This window comes from Pocillopora damicornis, chromosome 5, assembly GCF_964200805.1.
Source record: "Pocillopora damicornis chromosome 5, jaPocDami1.2, whole genome shotgun sequence".
NCBI lineage: Eukaryota > Metazoa > Cnidaria > Anthozoa > Scleractinia > Pocilloporidae > Pocillopora > Pocillopora damicornis.
The window spans coordinates 1,126,673-1,146,446 of NC_142674.1; the positions used below are offsets into that span (position 1 = coordinate 1,126,673).

Consider the following 19,774-nt stretch of genomic DNA (forward strand, 5'->3'; position numbering starts at 1 on the left):
ATGGGAAAATTGTTAGGTCTCACGTGATCGGCTGTCATGCACGTTGTTTCCGTGGACGCGGAGACAATGGCTGCAACAGTTGAGGAGGTCAATAGTTCGTTTTACTTTCGTGACAAGGTCACTGAGCAGAACTTTGCAATACTTTTACGACACCTAGCTATAATTATTATTAATTCTTTTTTTTTTGGGGGGGGGGGTTTCAAATCTGGTAACTTGGGGCAGGGGCAACTTTGCTTGTATTACTATGTGTTTTGATGGTAATACACTGAAAAGTTCATGAAAGTTCTTTAATTGCTTTTTGTAACCAAATGGTTGCTCCTTGAAAGTTTTCATCTTCAACAGAGCTACAAAACTCCAGCAGTGCTTGATACCTCTCTTTCATATTGAATCCAAACCAGGATTTCAATTTGTGAAGACAGATAGGACATGAAAACATTGGACGGTTGTTAGACTCCTGAAGATGGTTGCTTCCATTCATAGCACATGAAAAGAACACACAATGTTTTAGGGCAAACAAATGACATATCTCATGAGCCATGACCTATAAAAACAAGACAAAGGCATCAATTACCCTTAGCCCTATGAGATACTGCTGCCCTATAAAAATATTTACTCTATTCCTGCTTTATTGCCCTTTAACTCCTGTGAGTGAGTTAAAGAGACTTTGTCCTCACAATATCAGACAGAAAAATGATGAGAATAAAGAAAATTACAAAATAATTCAAATAGTACGCGCACTCTAATTGGCCATAAAACCATTTTACATGAACTTATGTAAATACGGTTTTCGTTCCTCTTTTATTAGTTATTTTATAAAAGAAATATAAAATGGTTTCTGTGTTTACATAGCCTGATGTAAACTCTTGGGAGGTTGGGAGAACACTTGATAAGCTGGAAACCACTCCGCTTCGCGTTGTGGTTTCCTGCGCTTATCTCGTGTTCTCCCAACCTCCTGCATGTTTACATCAGGCTATGTAAACACGGAAACCATTTTACATTTCTTCAATATCAATTAGGGAATTATTAGTTAATCCAATTCCAAATTCTCCAAACTAACATAATGAGAATTGTATGGTAGACAGTAAGGAGAATTACTAATGATACTGAGATATCTTGGGATTGAAAAACTAAATTAGTATTGTTTAATTTAACATCCCATCCTACCAAATTTCAGTTAGCAACTTCCAGTTGAAAGCAAATTTGACTTCTGTTCAGTATAGTGAAGTTAGACAATACACCTCCCATCTCCAAAGGCAACTACCTATGGCTGACAGTTCATGTGCTGTCAACTAAACATGTTTGTTTAAATAAAAAACTAGGGTGAAATGTTTTGCTTTGGAGACCCAGTATCATAAAAACCCTTCATACAACCCTCCTTGCCAACATCCCACCAGACACCCTTCTGGTTCTTGTCCCCTGCCCTTCCCTCCACCACCCCACCTCCACCATCATTACATCACTTAATGTCTTAATTCTCCTATTCTGAGATAAAAAAATAGATTAACCCTTTAACTCCCAGATCAAATTTGTAATTTTCCTTACTGTCAACCATACAATTCTTAGAATGTTAGTTCAGAGAATTTCGTGTTGGATCAACTAATTATCCCCACATTGATACTTTTCTTTATTCTCATCACTTACCTGGTTGATATTGTATTGATATTGTAAGGAGAAATTTTATCTTGGTCACTCATGGGAGTTAAAGGGTTAAGGAGGAAATCATCTCTGATCACTTTACACTCTAACATCAGTATGCATATGCTCAATGCTGTTCTCTAAACATTTCCTAAGGCGCTGACCAGGAGAATTTATTTAACAACCAATTGTTTCTTGACGATCATTTCCTTTATTCTCGTGACCTTCATATTTAATTTAGCGGTGACTTTGAAAGGAGAAATTAGATATTAGTAACTTTTAGGCGCTAAAGATCTAATATACCTTACAACTTCTCCACAACACAAGGATACTCGTGTTGGATGACAAGGCTTTCGTGCTATCTTTTTCGTGAAAGAGTGGATCGTATCTTGCAAAACTGAACACTCCGACACCGGCTGAAGGTAAGGCCTGTCCGAACACATAATTCCAGCTCTCCCTCGGGTACAAATCCATCATTGTGATCCCCACAACGCAGAAAGCGTCAGAAGGCCATTTACTTTGGAGGTATTTATAGATATCTGGAATTAATAGCTGCCTATGTCCGCCATGCCGTCGTGTCTTACACTTCAGTTCCGCTATGGAAACAGACGAAAGGACAACAACTTGAAAACCGGTGAAAAATACACTCGCAAATCGTTGTAGAAGCGATAAAAAGCTTTCTTTAGTGCCAATTTTATCCAGTTCTACTTCAGAGGTTGCCCATTTTTCTCCCAGAGGCACAAGATATATTTTTTTCTTCCTCTCTCTGACGGGCGAAATGACAGATTGAAATCTTTGCCACCAAGAATCATGCGTCTCTTTCATTTCAGAGTGCGACGACAGCCAGTCATCTTCATCTGGCTCTGGCAGAGCTGGAAACAAACTCCTGTTTTTCAGGCCCTTTGTTAAGAAGGTTTTCTCTTCCTTTGGAAGTCGCTGTAAGTTACCGAGATCACGAACCGTTGTTTTTGATGCAGTCGCCATATTGGATGTTTGGATAGTGCTTAGGTCACGCAATATTCAAATTTTAAAGGCGCCTGGGATTTGGTAAACTCTCCTTGAAATCAATTCAAACTACGCGTTTGAAACTGAGAAATTAATAAAAAATCACCTCTGATTCTAACAATAGATACAGGCAATAGCCAGCATAACATCTGCCTTGTAGGAACGTGGACCTCCTATAAACATAATTACGTGCAAAACAACCTTTAGTAACGTAAGAGATAAAAAATTCAAACATCCTTAACCAGAGCAACTCACGATTGTTAGCTTGAGTCTTACGCTGCGATATGAAAGACATAATCACATATAAAGATCTCACTTTACTACTTTTATTACTTTATTTTCAAATTTCTAGAAATTTCTTGTCAAAAATGGCCTCACTACGCTTCTACACCGTACGGTCCGACTACGGTGGCACATTTAGTATTAAAAAAAATCACTAGACTTGAAATAAGTTTTCAATCATTTTCCTAAATTATGCACTACTTAACAAATAGTCCGGAAAGTACTAGTCATCAAATCCTGTAAAATATTTGAGTGATAACTGGCTTACAATTGACTATACATAATTTATAAAACAATATCTTCAAACGCATCATTATACAGGGCTTTTCAAATAAGTTAAAGATATAAACAAACTGCTTATTCAACCATAATTTTGGTATTATTCATGTCTGAAATATTGCTATAATCTTTTAGATCCCCATAAAAATGAAACTTTAATTAAATATTAACATTCGCTTTACACTAGCTGTTCACAAATTTTTGGTACCCGGAATTCGTTGTTTTGTCACGCCACGTTCTATCCAATGCGTGACGAGACTAAATTCGCGTTCCCCAATTTGATTTTTTGGTTACTTTTTTGCTGCAATCTTATATCCCATGTTGTATTGCCACTCATACCTCTATAATATCAACACTTAGTCTCAGAGCATTTCAGATTACTGGATTTAAAACAATTTTGTTTAGATAAACTTGTGCGACAGTAAACGACCAGCAATCACCAGAGAGGACAAAATATAGGTCAAGATGACGTCATTCCGGTTTCGTCTTTCTGATTAACTTAGCTGCCAGAGACTGTAGCGCAGTTCCCGCGGGTGATTCTGGAAATGATTCGAAAATGTTCGAACCTTGTTCACAACAAACGCACAGGTTCTATGAAGAAGAGGATAAAAAAAATTTAAAAAAGTATTTCGAATGTAAGAAAAACTTGCGTGTCATGCAAATAATTTATCGACATAGTGGTTTCTGACAAGTTACAAAAACACAGTGAAACGTTAAAAACTCCCGTTTACGAGAGAGTATGAGTCTGAAAACAAATAAATCCCCACAGTTTCCTCGTTTAAAGGGCATGTAAACCCAAAAATACATGTTTTTCTTATACTATGTAAAAAGTGGCGTAGAAAACGAATTTGAAATTAGTTTTGTCCAATTCGACTTATTTTAGGAGAAAATCGGCATTATCAACTGAAATTCCATTTCCGGTAAAAACAATAGCGAGAAGTCGTGACGTAAGCGGTGGAACCAAAATATTGCGCAACACATATTCCCCAGTAGAACTGGTGTGGGAGTTCGTGTAAGTAGCGGTAGTTCGGAAGATGTTTTTTCAGAAGGTAGCGACTCGAATGCCTTAAGCTTAGTACATGACAGCGCTGGGGATAATCCAGAATCTTTAGGAGAGTCTGGGCCACGTCCTTGACAATATGAGCCGCGTAGGGTTCACCGAAGCGATCCGCACGAAGACAGTACAGAACATGTCGACAGCGATGCGACCGTCTCGGAAACTCAGACTGGTATTTAATTTACTTTGTGATTTATTTGTATTTAACATGAAAATGCAATACAGCGAGGGTACCATCTAAAGGAATGCAACAGAATTTTTTTAAACTTGAGCTTCTGAGAGTGTTTTATATAAAATTATCAAAGGTGCGAGTGTGGAACTTGTCAACCAATGCCGAAAACTCATGAAAGTGTTTGTTGTACGGAAATCGGGCAATTGTGGCAAAATGGCCTGAAACCCAGATAAGTTGTATCACTGAGCATCCAGGTTTTCATTCAATTTGCCTCGATTTCTGGGTGCTGGAGACGGCCAAGTACGCTTACAGGCAGCAGTAAAGCACAGATAATCACACCAGAAACGACTAAGCTAAATATTTTCTGTTTCATCTGTTTTGTTACATTTTGAGATCGATTTACTTGAGTTGTTTCTGCCATTGATTTAATAATACAATACTAGAGCTAGTTGTTTTTCGCTTCTTTCCTGGCAGGAAATTTCGCTAAATTGCCTACAGATAGCTTGTTCGTTGGTGTTGGGGATATCTCAGCAAACACTTTAGGGTCGCTGTGCTATCTTGTGCGGTAAACAATATCCTTCATCTCAGAAGCATTTCCATCGATAAAACAAGTTGTATCATGTGCATTTCCTTGTGTGGCCTTCATAATTGTCCAACCCTGTTTGTGTTTGCTTCGATTTGCATTATTGAAAAGATAGTTTTGCAAGCTGAAATCAGGATCTTTTAAGTTGTACTCAAAATGATGAATATTGTCCTACTGACCTTTGAATGTATTTTCACTGCTGTGAAAACCGTGACACAAATTCTTCTGCTGTTTCTCTGCAGGGTTTCTCAAAGGAAGCACTAAGTGGGGCTGGCATGGATTTTCTTATAGAACATAAGGGTTGATTATGGGATCCTGTATAGAATTCTTTGTATAGAACCGACAAAATTCCAGATCACGTTATAACACACTGATATCAACGAATTCTCTTTCTTTGATACGTGTTTCGACAGGCAAAGGTTCAGACATGTCAGTGTCTTCTACGGGCTCAGCGCTGGCTCCCAAACAACTGGCTTCCCCATAATCTTTCATTAAATGAGAAAAAAGATGTTTTTAGAGAACCAATAAAGCTATTGTTGTTTAATTAACGAAACGTTCTCATGTAAATCGATTTTGTACTTTCTCTGTTGACCTCTAACTTTTGAAGAGCTCAACTTCTTTCTCAGTTTGGTCAGCCACTTCCGAATCCTCGTCGTCTGCCGACTGTATGGGTCGTTTTTCGTCTTCCGAATAATTTGCTTCTGGTGAGGCCTGAATCGTCGGTACAGCACCAGGAATAAAAATGACTGCTACAAACAACAGAACGTTCGAACGGCTCGACGAAATCGGCTATTTTCACTTGAACAAATTTCACAAATTGTCGCTTCAAATTTGCGTCATTTGGAAATATTTGCATTGTATGCCCAGTTTTGTTTGAATCAGTACAAAACTGGACGGCACAACGCTTCACCATTACGAAAAAATTGATTATATTGAAGCAAACTGTACGTAAAAAAATCATGACGAGACCAGCAAACAACGGCTGTAGAAAAGACTCCTTCGTGCCTCACGCGATTATAAAACGAGACTTTGGAGGATCCACCCGTGACGTCACAGGAAAGATGGCGCCATTCAAGATGGCGAATGTTTCGAATTTGGAAGGGCTTTTACAAAGTGAAAATGGACTTTTGAGAATAAACGAATGGTACCTTTGGTGTACTTGATATATTTACTAAACATCTATGTGAAAAGAAAATGAACGTTTTTTGGGTTTACATGCCCTTTAAGCGTATGCGAAATAGCTTTCCAAACCCAGGCCTCTCTCTCCCCAAGAGGCAGACATGTTCGGTTCACACATAAGTAAACTTTGTGCCACTAAGTGCGCATTACGATTGAGCGTCGTAAAACCAAGACTAATTGACAACCAATCAGAGAAAGGAAAACGTCACAAGAAGCCAATGAGATCTAAATTCAAAACAAGCAAACTATATAAAGCGCGGGAAAACGCGAGTGACTGTGTCTCGATTGGTTTTAGTTTTGATCTGATTGGTTGAAAAAAGTGGCGCGAGTTATCTGGACCAGTCACGCGGCGAGGAAAAGCAAAACTAAAGCCATTCCGAATTACTTTTGACACCCAATTGAAACTTGCTCTAAAAGAAGTTCTATTTTTACAGAGTTTGAGAGAAAATGACTTTTGGGTTTTTTCATTCCACGTAGCTGGCTGCGTATAGGTTTGACTGGTCATCACAAAATCAAAACAGCATCAGTATCAGTAGAAGCCTCAGCATCATGGTCATCGCCATCGTTGGCATGCATCATGTCAACGAGACGAACAACATCAACAACACCAATGACTACAGTATTATTATTATTATTATTATTATTATCATCACCATTATCATTAACAGCAACAACAAAACGTCACTATCACAAAAAATAACTACAATAAGTTTTTTTTGTATAATACCTGATCTAACGGGATTTTTGCAAGGAGACGAAGACCATTTTCACTTGCGAGTCTTTCAGCGCCACCAGAAGAAAACAGGTTCGAACATTCCTGAACGTTTATCAACAGAATGAAGCAATTTTAACAGAGTGAGTTTATTCTTAAGTTAGTGAAAAAACAAAAACCATAACTGCTTCGTAACTCAAACTACACAGAAGATATAAATATAATTAGCACCTTGTAAAGGTTGATTGTTGGCAACTATCTCAAGGGTTGTGTTGACAAAAAAAACCCTTAGGAGGAAGCGCAAGCAGTTTGCGACATAGCTTAAATACTTAACATACCTGACAGTACGGACAAACAAAGCCACTCATATTTTCCACGATGCCTAACACTGTCAGATCCATCTTTCGGCAAAAATTCAGCTCCTTGCGGATCGTTGCCAACGCAACCTCTTGAGGCGTCGTAACCACGACAGCTCCATCTGGATTGACATTTTTCAGTGCTTTGACAACAGTAAGATGCTCATCTGATGTACCGGGTGGTGTGTCTGTTAAATAGAGAGTAATACATGGCGCTCGTAGATAGAGAATTTCTCTTCGAGTGTTCAACTCGATATCTCACGGGTGAGCTGATGAAAACCCGAAGTGAAAACAAACAAACTGCTTGAAGCGTGGGAAAATGCGATTGATCAAGACGCGATTGTTTTTAGTTTTGCATCTGATTGGTTGAGAGGATGGCCAATCACAGAGCAAAGTTAGATATAACCAAAGCAATTGCGGATTACTTCCGGTACTCAATTGAATAATAGTTTCCTCTCGCCCGGTTGTCAGCCCCAGGGTCTTCAAAGACGTCACATCCTTAACAGCAATTGAGAGTTTTTGTCTGGTTTTGAAAGTTCGTATTGAGAAACAATCAAATACCTGATAGGGTCAAATTTTGTCTTCCAATTATATGAACTTTGTAATGGGCCTTGCTAACCATAGAATCTCTTTGGCTCAGAGGTAGAGCATCAGCGCGAGGAATGTGAAGGTTTGAGGTTCGATTTCTCATGGAACTTTTTCTTTGTATCTCGCTCGAGACAAGACGAAAAACATCCCTCTCCATTTATTTACGATACCGAGCTCAAAATTACCATCTTTCATATTCTATTTACAATCAAATCGTTAGTACTATCTTTTTCCGCAGCCCCTCAATATTCAGACTAGTTAATTTCCAACAAAAAAAGACCTAAAAACTGCATACCGTAACTTACCAAATATAAGAAAGTCGAGCCGACCCCAAAATGTGTCTTTCATAAACTGCTTGATTAGACCTAGAACGTTAAAAAACATAACAAATGATGAAAGAGAGAGAAAAAAGGGTCATATATAGGTTACTGAAAGCCTTACAAGCGGGAGCCCAGATCAACAAGTACCATACCTGTTTTCCGCGGTCCGCGCCATATTATCCTAAAGTTCATTGAAAAAAAATTCGTCAATGCTTAGAAGAATGTTGCTGGACAAGTAACTAACAAATATGACCAACTTAGGTGCAGATTTTACTGCTTTGAACATTTTTATTACGTTGTTCTCTGGGGCTCAACACGTTACTATTATAAAACTGCTCTTCACACAGACGTTTAAATAGGGACTTCCCTTAGGGAATCCCCCTATTTCACCCCTAGAATACGTCGTTCAATTTTCAGAAAACAGATAGGTATGAGTTAGCGTGCTTTTAGTCACACTGTGGTGAAAGATCCAAGTAGAATCCATATCGCACTCAGTGATTTGCACCCCTGGTGAGATGATGAGCTACATCACTAATTTGGATACAAGTCCCTTCTCCCTTCTCTGGAAAAGGTTTACAGGAGACGGAAGGAGGTTACTGAAACCGAGTGGCATCTCATCCTAAAGACCTGACAATATTCCTATATGTAGTGCTAGTCTCTCCATGTTGAATATTTAACTCCCAGGATGGGGATATTAACTCTCCCTGCTTACTGCAATCCATATTCTTGTCAATTGGTGTGGAGAATTTCATATGATATCAGTATGAAAGTGCATCTGATAAGTCACCATGCTCTTATCACCAGTTTTCTAGATATTGTATGAACATTGAAAAGAGAAATTACATTTTAATCACGACTTGGAGTATAACGTCAAGGAGACTAAGTATATACTTAAGTTCTTTGCCTAAGAAGATGTACACCATCAGTGCTGACAGAGTGACATTTCTGCTCTAACATATACAATTCATAGCTATTTACAACTAATACTAGACTATGTGTACATGTACATTTTCCAGTAACTTACGCATTGTGTGCCTTTTGCAGTAAAGAACCCACTGACATAACTTTTACACCAAAATGAGGTGATCTGAAGGTGGCAAAAAGACACTCAACATAATGCCTTCAGCTTACACATCCTATAATTCATATATAAGCTGTCCCTCACCTAAACTTGAGTTATTATCTAAGATGCCCCTGGTCATCTCCGTATGACTGTACTGACTCCTACTTGAGGAACTTTGTAACAATCAAAAAGGCATCTACTCTGTTGTATTGTCACGTCTTTTCTTGAGTTGTTTGTGTTACATTTTGTTGTAGTGTGCAGTGGCAGATCCAGACCTTAAGCTAAGGGGGGGGGGGGGGTTGTTGGAAATCCCAGTATAGCAACACTAGTCACTCGCGTAGTTTTCTTTTCCTATCTTTATTCTAGTCGTCACACGCTTCGTATCGCGTCGATCTTAGCCTATATCTTTTTACAAAACCACAATCCTAAAGACCACCCTTGGTTTTGCGTTGCGAGGTTACACGGCTGACGTCACTTTTCCGACACCCTCCCCCCATTTGTCTTGGAGGGCAAATGTCTGTCGAGAAATGAACCTTATCGCTTAAATTTTATGAACGAATCTATCATCTAGAATTCTCAATCGATTTCCTAATCACACTAATCATTGATCAATCAGTAGCCATAGTGGCAGATGTTCAGTTCATAAGTAGAATGTTCAAGCATCCGATCCGCTGTTGTCATCCAATCTGTTTCGGTTTGGTTCAAAGTTCAATCCCCTTCCTCATCGTGAGCAAGATCCTCCATACGTAATCTTGCTGCGACGGCTGCATCACGGGAAGGCCTGAACGCTGGCGCTTCAATGCGCAACTCGGTCGTTGGAGGTCTGTCGCCGTCTCCCGGTCGATCACATGACAGTTCTAACGGATACAGCTGCTGTACTGCTCGCTCTAGATGTGAGGTCCCTGTGCGCAACTTTGCTCCCCGGACAACACCGTCACGCCCTTTGATTAGTTCCGTGACGATCCCGACCTTCCATTTCCCGCGATTCTTGTCGTCCGACTTGATCAGCACGACCTCGCCCACAATAGGATTTTCGGGCTTTCCAGGATTCTTTAGACGATGGCGTTCGCGCAGCCCCTTTAAGTACTCCCCCGTCCATCGCTTCCAGACGGCCTCCTTGCATCGTCTGAGATACTTTGCTCGCTTGCGTAATTCACCGTCTTCTATGCGGTGCGGTTCCAACTCGAGTAGTGCATTTGGTTGACCAAACAACAGGGAGTGTGGGGTCAAGATCGGTAGCTGCACATCGTCCTCCACGTAACTTAAAGGTCGGTTGTTGACTGCAACCTCTACGTCTAGTATAACCTCCTCTAACTCGGTCCACGTTAGGAACCCGTTTCCAATGGTCTTCTGTAGACTTCTCTTCACCAATCCAACCATTCTCTCGAACTGCCCTCCCCACCAGGGTGCTCTGCTCAGGTTGAATTGCCACTTGATTTCTTGACGGGAGAGGAATTCGTTGAGGCGTTCGTCAGTCATCACTTGTTTCAGCCACTTAGCTGCTGCCACGAAGGTACTCCCGTTGTCTGAGTAAATCTTTTCTGGCCGCCCACGTCGGGCGATAAACCGTTTCAGGCATCGAAGGAATTCTCCCGTTTCTAGGCTGGGTAGTAGCTCAAGGTAAATACCTCTGGTCAGGCTACAGGCGTAAAGCGTTATGTAAGCTTTGCCTTCATGATTCCTTCCCTTTCTATACTTCAGTGGTCCGGCGAAATCCACTCCGACTACTTGGAACGCATTTTCTCCTTCGGTACGATCCCTTGGTAGCTGTCCTGGTGGCGGAACCGCGAACGCTGTGGCGCGGAACCGCTTGCAGCCGTTACAAGCTTTAACGACTCTTTTTGCAAGGCGACGCAACCTGGGAACCCAGTACCTTTCACGAATCTTTGCCATTGTGAGGCTCACTCCCCCGTGGAGTGTCCTGATATGTGCGTCTGCCACCATCTTCTCCGCGAACGGATGAGACTCAGGCAAGTAAATGGGATAGTCTCCCTGAATCCGCCCTCGGCATTCCAGTAACCCGTCTACGTTTTCTTGTAGGTTCAGCTGAACACGATGATCTTCGAACCGCTCGTCTCTCTTGAAATTCACCTGTGTTCGCTTTAGCCACAGGTGTCGCTGCATCTCGATCTCCTCTGTCGTGAGTGGTCCCTTAGATCTTCTCGTCTTTTCGCTCCGTAGGTTATGTATGAATCGAGTCACCCACGCACAAACCCTTAGGGTTTTCCATAAGTTGAACTTGATCAGCAAGGCGTCTAGGATGTCTGTCTTAGCTTGTGCTACAGCGAATACTTCCCGTATCACTTTTGCTTCCGCCTGACTGTCTGGTGTGGCCGTTGTCTTAATATCGGCTGGCCATCGCTCTCGGTCTAGTAGCCACTCAGGCCCTCTCCACCATAGCTCTTCATTTTCCACGCTTCCGCTCCGACTGCCAAGGTCAGCTGGGTTGTCCTTTGTACCCACATGACGCCAGTTTACTTCTGGGTGTTGCTGGATTTTCTGCACTCGATTGCTTACGAACTGCTTGTAACTCCCTGCTCCCTTGATCCAATGTAACGCAACGCTGCTGTCCAACCAGCAAACCATATTTCCAACTGGGAAACCCTCTAATGCTTCCTTAACGTTCACAATGAGATTGGTCGCCATGTGACCGGAGACCAACTCGAGGCGGGGGATGGTGAGGCCTTGCTTCGCCAGTCTAGCTTTGGCTGCTATCAGCCCAACACTATCACCGGATGGTTGAGATATGACACCGTACACTGCCGCAGAAACGCCTTGTCCGCTTGCGTCGCCGAAACAATGTAGCTCAATGTTGCTGATCTCTTCAAAGTGTTGAGGTATGGCTCTGGGTACGGAAATGCTCACTGGTAGCTGTGCTTCCCATCTTGACCACTTGGTTCCCAGTTGACCAGGAAGTTGAGCATCCCATCCGACTTTCAAATCACATGCGTCTCGGTACAGTAGTTTTCCACTCAATGTCATAGGCGCTGCGAGCCCTAACGGGTCATACACTCTTGCTATCTTCGCTAGTATCCCTCTCTTTGTCACTTGGGTGCGGTCAGTTGGGAAATTTATTTCAATGGTATCTTGTCGCTTGTTCCATGGAAGCCCGAGAATAGATCCCCCTCCTTCTTGAGGTGCACCCAACTGTTCTTTCGCGAATGTAGTATCTTCGCTAAGAGACTCACCAGGGGACTCCACTGCCGGAACATTTGAATGCCACTTGTGCAGCTTGAATGAGGCTTGGTTAAAGACATGGGTAACGCCTGCTTTGACTTCAAGGGCAGCTTTTACGGTGGGTCCCCCGCTGATAAGGTCATCGACGTATAGACTCTTCTCTATTTCCCTCACCAGGTCCGGATTCTCGGTACGACAGGCTTCCAGGTGTTGTTTGATAACTCCCCCAAGAAGAAAGGGCGATGGGGCCAAACCAAACAGAGCTCTCGTGAATCTCAGTATTTCCACTCGCCTAGATTGCAAGTCCGTGATCCAGTGGAATCTCATGGCATCCCTGTCTTCTTCCCGTATTCGTACTTGTAAGAACGCTTGCTTGATATCACCTGTTAACGCGACTGGGTGGAAACGTGCACGGACAAGAACAGCCCAAAGCTTGTTCTGCAACGGAGGTCCCGCGTGAAGGCACTCGTTGAGAGAAGGAGCCTTCTCTGAAGCTCGGGCAGAGGCGTCGTACACGATTCGAAGTTTGGTACTCTCTGCAGCTTCTCTCACCACTGCTTTATGTGGAATATAGAACTCCCTTCCCACTGGTGGGCCTGACACTCGCTCCACTATTCCTTCGCTAAGCTGGTCTTTAATTATGGCGTCATACTTCTGGAGTATTCCGTTCTTCTCCAGTTTCCGAATGGTACTTTCCAATCGCTTCAAGCTTCCCGCTCTGTGGTTGGGCAGTGGAGGGTGGTTTCCCCTCCAGGGTAGCCCCGTCTCGTACCATCCCTCTGGCCCTCGTGTTAATTGTTCCTTGAATTCTTCATAAACATCTGCTTGATCTCCGCCTGGTGTGTCACGCAATCCTAGAACATCTAATTTGCATAGTTGTTCGTAATCTGCCGCTGTCGTCTGGGTCAAGAACATATTAGAGAGGTCAACTTCTTTACCTGGTGACATAATTGTCCATCCGAACTTTGTTAGCTCTGCAACAGGTTCGCCGGGACGTCCGATCTTTGGTATGGTTTCTGTCTTTATTTTTGCGTACTCGCTCGCACCCAGGATAATGTGGACTGGTAGCTCAGGCTTCTCGTCTCTGTCGTCCATGTATACCCCATCCAAGTAGGGATATTTCTCCAGTATCCCAGCATATCCTGGGTTGTCAAGTGATAGCAATGTACTACGGTCCACTCTGGTGACTTCCGTTTCCAATCGAAATTTCCTATCAAGGCTGCCAATCGTCACGCTATGAACTCCGATGACCTTGTTTGTTGACCCAAGCATCATCTCTATGCGCTTGAATTCTTCTCGTAGCGGTTTGTTTCCCAGGTGTTCAAGGATAGCTGACGACGCGTATGAGCTGCCTGCCCCAGTGTCTAGGAGTGCGCGGCATTTGATTCCATTTACTTCTACGACAACAACGGGATACACGACTCTCTCTGTTCCTTTGTTTTGTGCCGTCATAAATCTTCCCCTCGTTGTGTGACCGCTTGGTGGGTGATCACATATTGACGTGTGATGTCGGCGTTGACAGTTATGACACCCGCGGCTTCTACAGCTGTCTGCTCTGTGTTTGTCACTTGTACAATTAAAACACAACTGTTTTTGGCTCAGAATTCGTTTGCGGTCTCCGACCGCGACAACTTTGGTGCAATTAGCGGATGTGTGGTTCGTGTCATCGCAATAGACGCATCCGCGCATCTGTCCTCCATTTGCTTGTTGTTGGACCTGATAAGACCTTCCGCGTGGCGGCGGAACGCGGGCATTCCAGTCGTTGCGATCATTCTTCCTCTTGGACACACTCGCACCATCGCTTTCTTCTCCTTCTGAATTTATGTCTCTCCAACCTTTAATTGCCTGAATCAGTTTAGCGAAATCCCAGTCTCGCCAATCTTCGTGTCCCCGGACTAAGTCTCCCTTTATTCCTTTCAGTTTGTCTAACACCGCCCTCACATTTCCGGAGACTTCACGTAACTTCCCGAGCGTCTCTAAGCTTTGTACATTGAACAGAAGCCTTTTGTAAAACTCATTAATTTCTTTTGGACTGGCGCTTGTGATGGTAGGCAAACCCATGATGTTGTTTACATATGCATTTACAATTTCTGACGTTTTCCCGTACTCCGATTTTAGGATGGCCTTCGCCCTTTCGTACCCCTCAAGATTGAACGGGAGTCCATCTATGTCCGCTCGTACCTTTGTAACAAGGAGTTCCTTTAGATAAGCGAACTTTGTCACTGCTGACAGATCCGTCGCGTCTATTTCCGCGGAAAATTTGTTCCAAAAAGAGAGCCATTGTTCGAAGGACCCATCAAACTTCGTTATTGATAGCTTTGGCAACTTTGCGTGCATTCCGGAATCGCCTGATAACCCTTTCCCTTTTTTGCTACCTAATTCTTCTGATTTTTTTTCGTAATCAAGCTTCATTTCCCATTGTGCTTTTTCAAACGCGAGTTGCTCCTCTCTCTCCTTCGCGATTGTCGCTTTCTCGCTTTCTTTTTCGGCCATTTGCGATTTTTTCTTCACCTCCCCCAAACACTTCCCAAGGTATTCGATCTCCGCGTCTACACCCTCAATAACTTTGTCTATTTCATTGCTCCATGCACATACCTCGTCCATTTGCTCACCCTTTGCAATCTTCTTCTCTTCGATCTTTAATTTGATCTCGTCCGCTTCTTTTGCTAAACACACCAACCCGTCACGGTGTCTCCCAATAGTTGTCGCGTTTGCCTTGTCCACAATGCCCTTTCCCTTTTCTTGCTTGTACGCCAAAAGCTTGAGTTTTGCGTCCAAATTCTTCTGAAGTGCCTCCAGTTCCATGTCTCGATCTCAGTCCCGTCGGAGGTGCCAGTTAGTGTTGGAAATCCCAGTATAGCAACACTAGTCACTCGCGTAGTTTTCTTTTCCTATCTTTATTCTAGTCGTCACACGCTTCGTATCGCGTCGATCTTAGCCTATATCTTTTTACAAAACCACAATCCTAAAGACCACCCTTGGTTTTGCGTTGCGAGGTTACACGGCTGACGTCACTATTCCGACAGGGTGCTGGCTTTTCTTCCTTCTGCAATTCTCTTTTTTTTACCCAAAATAAAGGGGGCCCCCCCAGCTCCTCCCCTAGATCCACCACTGTTGTGTTCTACAGTATAACCATGTTTTCTTGGTTAGTGCTGTAAACTGCAGAACATTGTTTTCATCCACTTGGATTTATGGCACACATGCCTTGTCTGGAAAAAAAAAAATACCAACCTCAAACTATGTTAGAAGTATGTATTCATTCTTACTTCAAAGGAGTCCATCCATATGGTGAGTTAATGACTTGTTGTCCTTCAACTGCCATTAGCTTTGGTACACTTGGACCACAAATGTCCAAGTCCACTAACCCCACCTAAACCAAAGTTCAAATTAGTCCCAATATACCAAATGTAGTTTAAATAAAGTGAATTCCGGTCAAACATATTTTTAACTACTTTACAATTTGTAGTTCATTTCGTTAGAGAAAAATTATGATTTTGATTGTTTTAAAACCAAAGAAATACAAATCAACCTACCGTAGTTATTCAGTTATAAGGCACACCGTTTTTTTCAAGAAATTCCTAATTTCTATTAAAAATTACCGGCAAAGTTTGGGTGCGTCTTATAGGCGAATATTTTCCCGAAACAATCTTTTTTATCACAGTTACTGGTACGATTTCAAACAAATAAAAGGATACACAGTGTTGCGTGTGCGATAATTCTGCTTTTGTTAATTAACAGTAAACTATAATCAATACGCGACTTTTTCGCTTTTTTGTAAGTTTATGAAAGAATTTACAATAAACTTGACTGATCTTTACTCCCCAAACAACAGTGCGCCTTATAACCAAGTATTTTAGCGATGTTTTCAGTTTGAAAACATTCAATAATGAAGTTGCCGAATTGGGGGTGCGTCTTATAGCCGAGTGCGCCTTATAACCGAATAACTACGGTAGTCTGAAATCATTTTAACCCTCTAACCCATAGGAGTGACTGGAATCTAATATTGATCTCCTTACAATATCACTCCTGAATCACACATCGAGATCACAAGCAGAAAAAGAAATGATCACCAACCAAAGAAGAACTTGATTGTTAAACAAATTCTCCTTATCAGCACCTTAGGGAATGTATAGAGAACAGTATGGAGAATATGCATATTGATGTTGGGGTGTAAAGGGTTAACCTGAATTCCACTTTGACCAGCAACATGTTTATTGTAATTCACCTAAGAATTTATTTGGCCACTGTATTTGTGATAAATGGTGGAGTGTATGTAGTTTGAACTCTTCAGAAAAGTGGCTTATTTCAAGTACAAAACTGAGAGGTTGAGTTGTATAATGTTTCCCACAACATCGACATTAAAGTGCCACTAACCCTGTCAATTTTGTTTTTACATTTAAATAAATATCCTTCTTTTACTGATCAGAGAAAGAATTACTGGAATTAATTAAAGCCTTTCAATTCTACAATGAGTTCAAGCAAAACAGACTGTATATCCCTCAGTCAGGATATAAAAATTTACATGACTACAAATTACCTGGTTTTTCATTAACCCTTTACATCCTAACATCATTATACATAATCTCCATACTGTTCTCCATACATTTCTTAGGGTGCTGACAAGGAGATTTTGCTCAACAATCAAGAGCTTCTGTACTTGTTGATCACTTCCTTTATTCTCATGACCTTAATGTTTGATTCAGGGATGATATTATAAGGGGAAATTAGATGCTTGTCACTCTTAAGGGTTAAAGGTTATAATAAGTAGTTTTGACATTTATAATACTTCTGTCCTTGTACACAGTAACACACATAAAAAATATTTTCAGTGTACACCGGCTCTACCCGTACTAGATGTAGTACCTCATGTCTTATAATGTTACCTTTTGGCCCATGTTAGCAAGAGCCATGCTAAGATTAGAAGCCACACTTGATTTACCAACTCCTACAAAAATCCAGATTAAAAATAAAAAAAACCTTTATTGATTAATTACGTGGTTTGTAATTTTATTTTGATTCATAATCATGCTGCAGAATTCCGATGGGGTTGGAATATATAACCCTGTTTGTTGGAAGCTAGTTTCAAAATATTATGCCAGGTATCCACCTGCAATATCTCCCGATTTAATGATCAAGCTCCTTGGATTTTTTTTAGACAGTTCGAGAAAGATATCCAAGCTTGTAAGTTGTAAGGAATTTTCAGCCCTTCCAACTCCTTCAGTCTTGGCTATATCTTTTTCCCATAACTTAACCCTTTAACTCTCAAGATCTGATTAGTAATTCTCCCCTCTAACAGCCACACATATCCTTGTAAATTAGTTGTGAGAATTTGCTGCTAGATAAGACAACAACTTCTACCTGATAAGTTTGAATGTTCTCATTAGCTGTTTGTGGAATAATGTGTTCATCACTTCTGGGAGTTAAAGGGTTAACCACACCAGACAATGGGCAGCTTTAGTGATGAGTTAACCTTTTAACTCCCATGAGTGACTAAGACAGAATTTCTCCTTACAATGTCAATACAATATCAACCAGGCAAGTGATGAGAATAAAGAAACATATCAATTTGGGGATAATTAGTTGATCCAATACTAAATTCTTTGAACTAACATTATAAGAATTGTATGGTTGACAGTAAGGAGAATTACAAATTTGGTCTGGGAGTGAAAGGGTTAAGATGGTTCACTGCAACAATTATGAACATGTACTCTTTCATTTTTAAGTTGGTCATTTAATGAGTCATAAAAAAAGGAGTAAAAATTTAAAACAAGAGTGAAACTGTATGACAAGACAGGTGCATGAAGGAAGGAGTCAATCCTAGATTCAAAAATGATGAACTAGGAAACTAACTTCAATTTGATTGATTCCAATAGTATATGGCAGTACCCTGTGCAATTTATTGCAGTTTAAGATGATTCCCCATTTAAGTGAATTCAACTAACTTAATTTGTGTTTCCTCTCTTAAGAATTATGATAATGTATCCAGAACAAATGAAAATCAAATCACACTAGATTAAAATCATTATGATCCAAAATTAATTTAAGACTACAACACATTATTACCGCCTTTTCCTGATATAATAAGAATCTTATGTTTGACTGCATTCATTCGCAAATCAATCATCTCTTGATCTGGGTCCAAAACACCTGTTGATCATTAATGTAAAAAATTAGTTTTACGACTTTTAAACATTTCTAATGACCAAATTTTTCCTTTCTTCACAGTCATATACTGTACTTCAATTTTTTTCATAGCCAAAAACTGATGTTTGATTAGATTTAGAACAATCAAAAGAGGACTAATTTCAATTTGCCCCCCATGATTTTAATCTATAATTTCTCTATCATATTTCACTGTTGAGACACCAGCTAGTAAAGAACTTTCCTCAATCTGAAATATTTTCACGTAGGGGAATTCAATCTCTCCAAAGAAATTATGATGTATGTCAGAGAATAATAATTATATCAAAAAAAAAAAAAACAGACCTAGTTAGCTGTACAGTGTTCTTATATTTTTGTATAGTTTGTAAAATGTAAACTTGAACCAAGTTAATGGTGTGTGTGTTATTTTAAAAATCCAACATTTGAAAACAATCTACCTTGTTGACTGCAGAGATACTGTCCTGGGCATCCTTGACATACAGCAGCTTTACCTGCCAGGGACTGATAAAAGAATATTATGGTAATCTCATTGACTAGACTATACCTGAAGCCACTCTTTAGGCGCAGCTTGTGTAATGAAAAGTTATCTGGCACCATCATTGTATTTTCTTCATCACACTTTCCAGAAATTATTATAAAGGTTCTTCCTGAAAATCTACACAGTATCAATCACTCAATACTCATCCGAAAAATATCTTTCGCATGGGTACCCTGGGTGTGGCACAGTGTGACCTCCATCCCCCTTCTTTGAAAAGGCCTATTTACACCCCAGTAGCTTCTACGCCCCTGAGAAGCATAAGCAAAGTCTATACCATTATTGAGGGTCCACTTATGATAATGGTAAGGTCAGTATTATGTTTCTGTCGAGCGATTAGAAGGACGTAAGAAGATAAATCATCACGTAGACCCAGACCATCACCTCCAAATTATGGTAGGTTGCTACAAATTTAGATACCCAAGTTGCTAGAATAACTCACCGTCTGTGAAGGACATCCAATCGCAGTTGCTTTATCACCATCCGCCTCCATGGTTGAGTTAAGTTTAAAACAAAATGATACTTTCTTCTGATGAAACCATTTTAAAACTCGACCAATCTTAACTCAATTCAACGACCTTCAAATAAACGCGCTTTCCGCACAAACCTCATGCGCCATGTTGAACGCGCAGCTTCAAAGGACTGGTATGAATGATACTAGTTTTGCTC

At 40.9% G+C, this 19,774-nt stretch overlaps 3 protein-coding genes and 1 long non-coding RNA gene across 4 annotated transcripts; 1 reads left to right on the forward strand and 3 right to left on the reverse strand.

Moving 5' to 3' along the window:
• Nucleotides 1-273: 273 nt before the first annotated feature.
• On the reverse strand, nucleotides 274-2,734 carry LOC113683697 (archaemetzincin-2-like). The gene is made up of 2 exons (XM_089207748.1): nucleotides 1,939-2,734; nucleotides 274-541 (listed from the first exon to the last, which is right to left on the reverse strand). Exons 1-2 carry the CDS (start codon nucleotides 2,617-2,619, stop codon nucleotides 275-277), a joined length of 948 nt encoding a protein of 315 aa, XP_089063874.1. The 5' UTR covers nucleotides 2,620-2,734; the 3' UTR covers nucleotide 274.
• A 210-nt stretch (nucleotides 2,735-2,944) lies between these two features.
• Nucleotides 2,945-19,758, reverse strand: LOC113683705 (cytosolic Fe-S cluster assembly factor NUBP2). The gene is made up of 11 exons (XM_089207749.1): nucleotides 19,548-19,758; nucleotides 19,008-19,071; nucleotides 18,472-18,555; nucleotides 17,292-17,353; nucleotides 15,675-15,778; nucleotides 9,193-9,255; nucleotides 8,321-8,349; nucleotides 8,154-8,213; nucleotides 7,243-7,448; nucleotides 6,920-7,009; nucleotides 2,945-3,792 (listed from the first exon to the last, which is right to left on the reverse strand). Exons 1-11 carry the CDS (start codon nucleotides 19,596-19,598, stop codon nucleotides 3,673-3,675), a joined length of 933 nt encoding a protein of 310 aa, XP_089063875.1. The 5' UTR covers nucleotides 19,599-19,758; the 3' UTR covers nucleotides 2,945-3,672.
• On the forward strand, nucleotides 4,167-5,561 carry LOC149044662 (uncharacterized). The gene is made up of 3 exons (XR_016186998.1): nucleotides 4,167-4,430; nucleotides 4,905-4,995; nucleotides 5,256-5,561. It is a non-coding gene; the product is annotated as an uncharacterized LOC149044662 (long non-coding RNA).
• On the reverse strand, nucleotides 9,584-15,361 carry LOC149044663 (uncharacterized). The gene has a single exon (XM_089207746.1). It carries the CDS (start codon nucleotides 15,211-15,213, stop codon nucleotides 9,940-9,942), a length of 5,274 nt encoding a protein of 1,757 aa, XP_089063872.1. The 5' UTR covers nucleotides 15,214-15,361; the 3' UTR covers nucleotides 9,584-9,939.
• Nucleotides 19,759-19,774: the final 16 nt, after the last annotated feature.

Coding starts and splice junctions, on each gene's coding strand:
- LOC113683697 (XM_089207748.1), bottom strand. CDS start 2,619: ATGGCGACTGCATCAAAAACAACGGTTCGTGATCTCGGTAACTTACAG. Junction 542..1,938: donor TGTTGTGGAGAAGTTGTAAG/GTATATTAGATC, acceptor TTGTTTTTATAG/GTCATGGCTCATGAGATATG.
- LOC113683705 (XM_089207749.1), bottom strand. CDS start 19,598: ATGGAGGCGGATGGTGATAAAGCAACTGCGATTGGATGTCCTTCACAG. Junction 19,072..19,547: donor TTGGATGTCCTTCACAGACG/GTGAGTTATTCT, acceptor TTCTTTTATCAG/TCCCTGGCAGGTAAAGCTGC. Junction 15,779..17,291: donor TTGCTAACATGGGCCAAAAG/GTAACATTATAA, acceptor ACTTTGGTTTAG/GTGGGGTTAGTGGACTTGGA.
- LOC149044663 (XM_089207746.1), bottom strand. CDS start 15,213: ATGGAACTGGAGGCACTTCAGAAGAATTTGGACGCAAAACTCAAGCTT.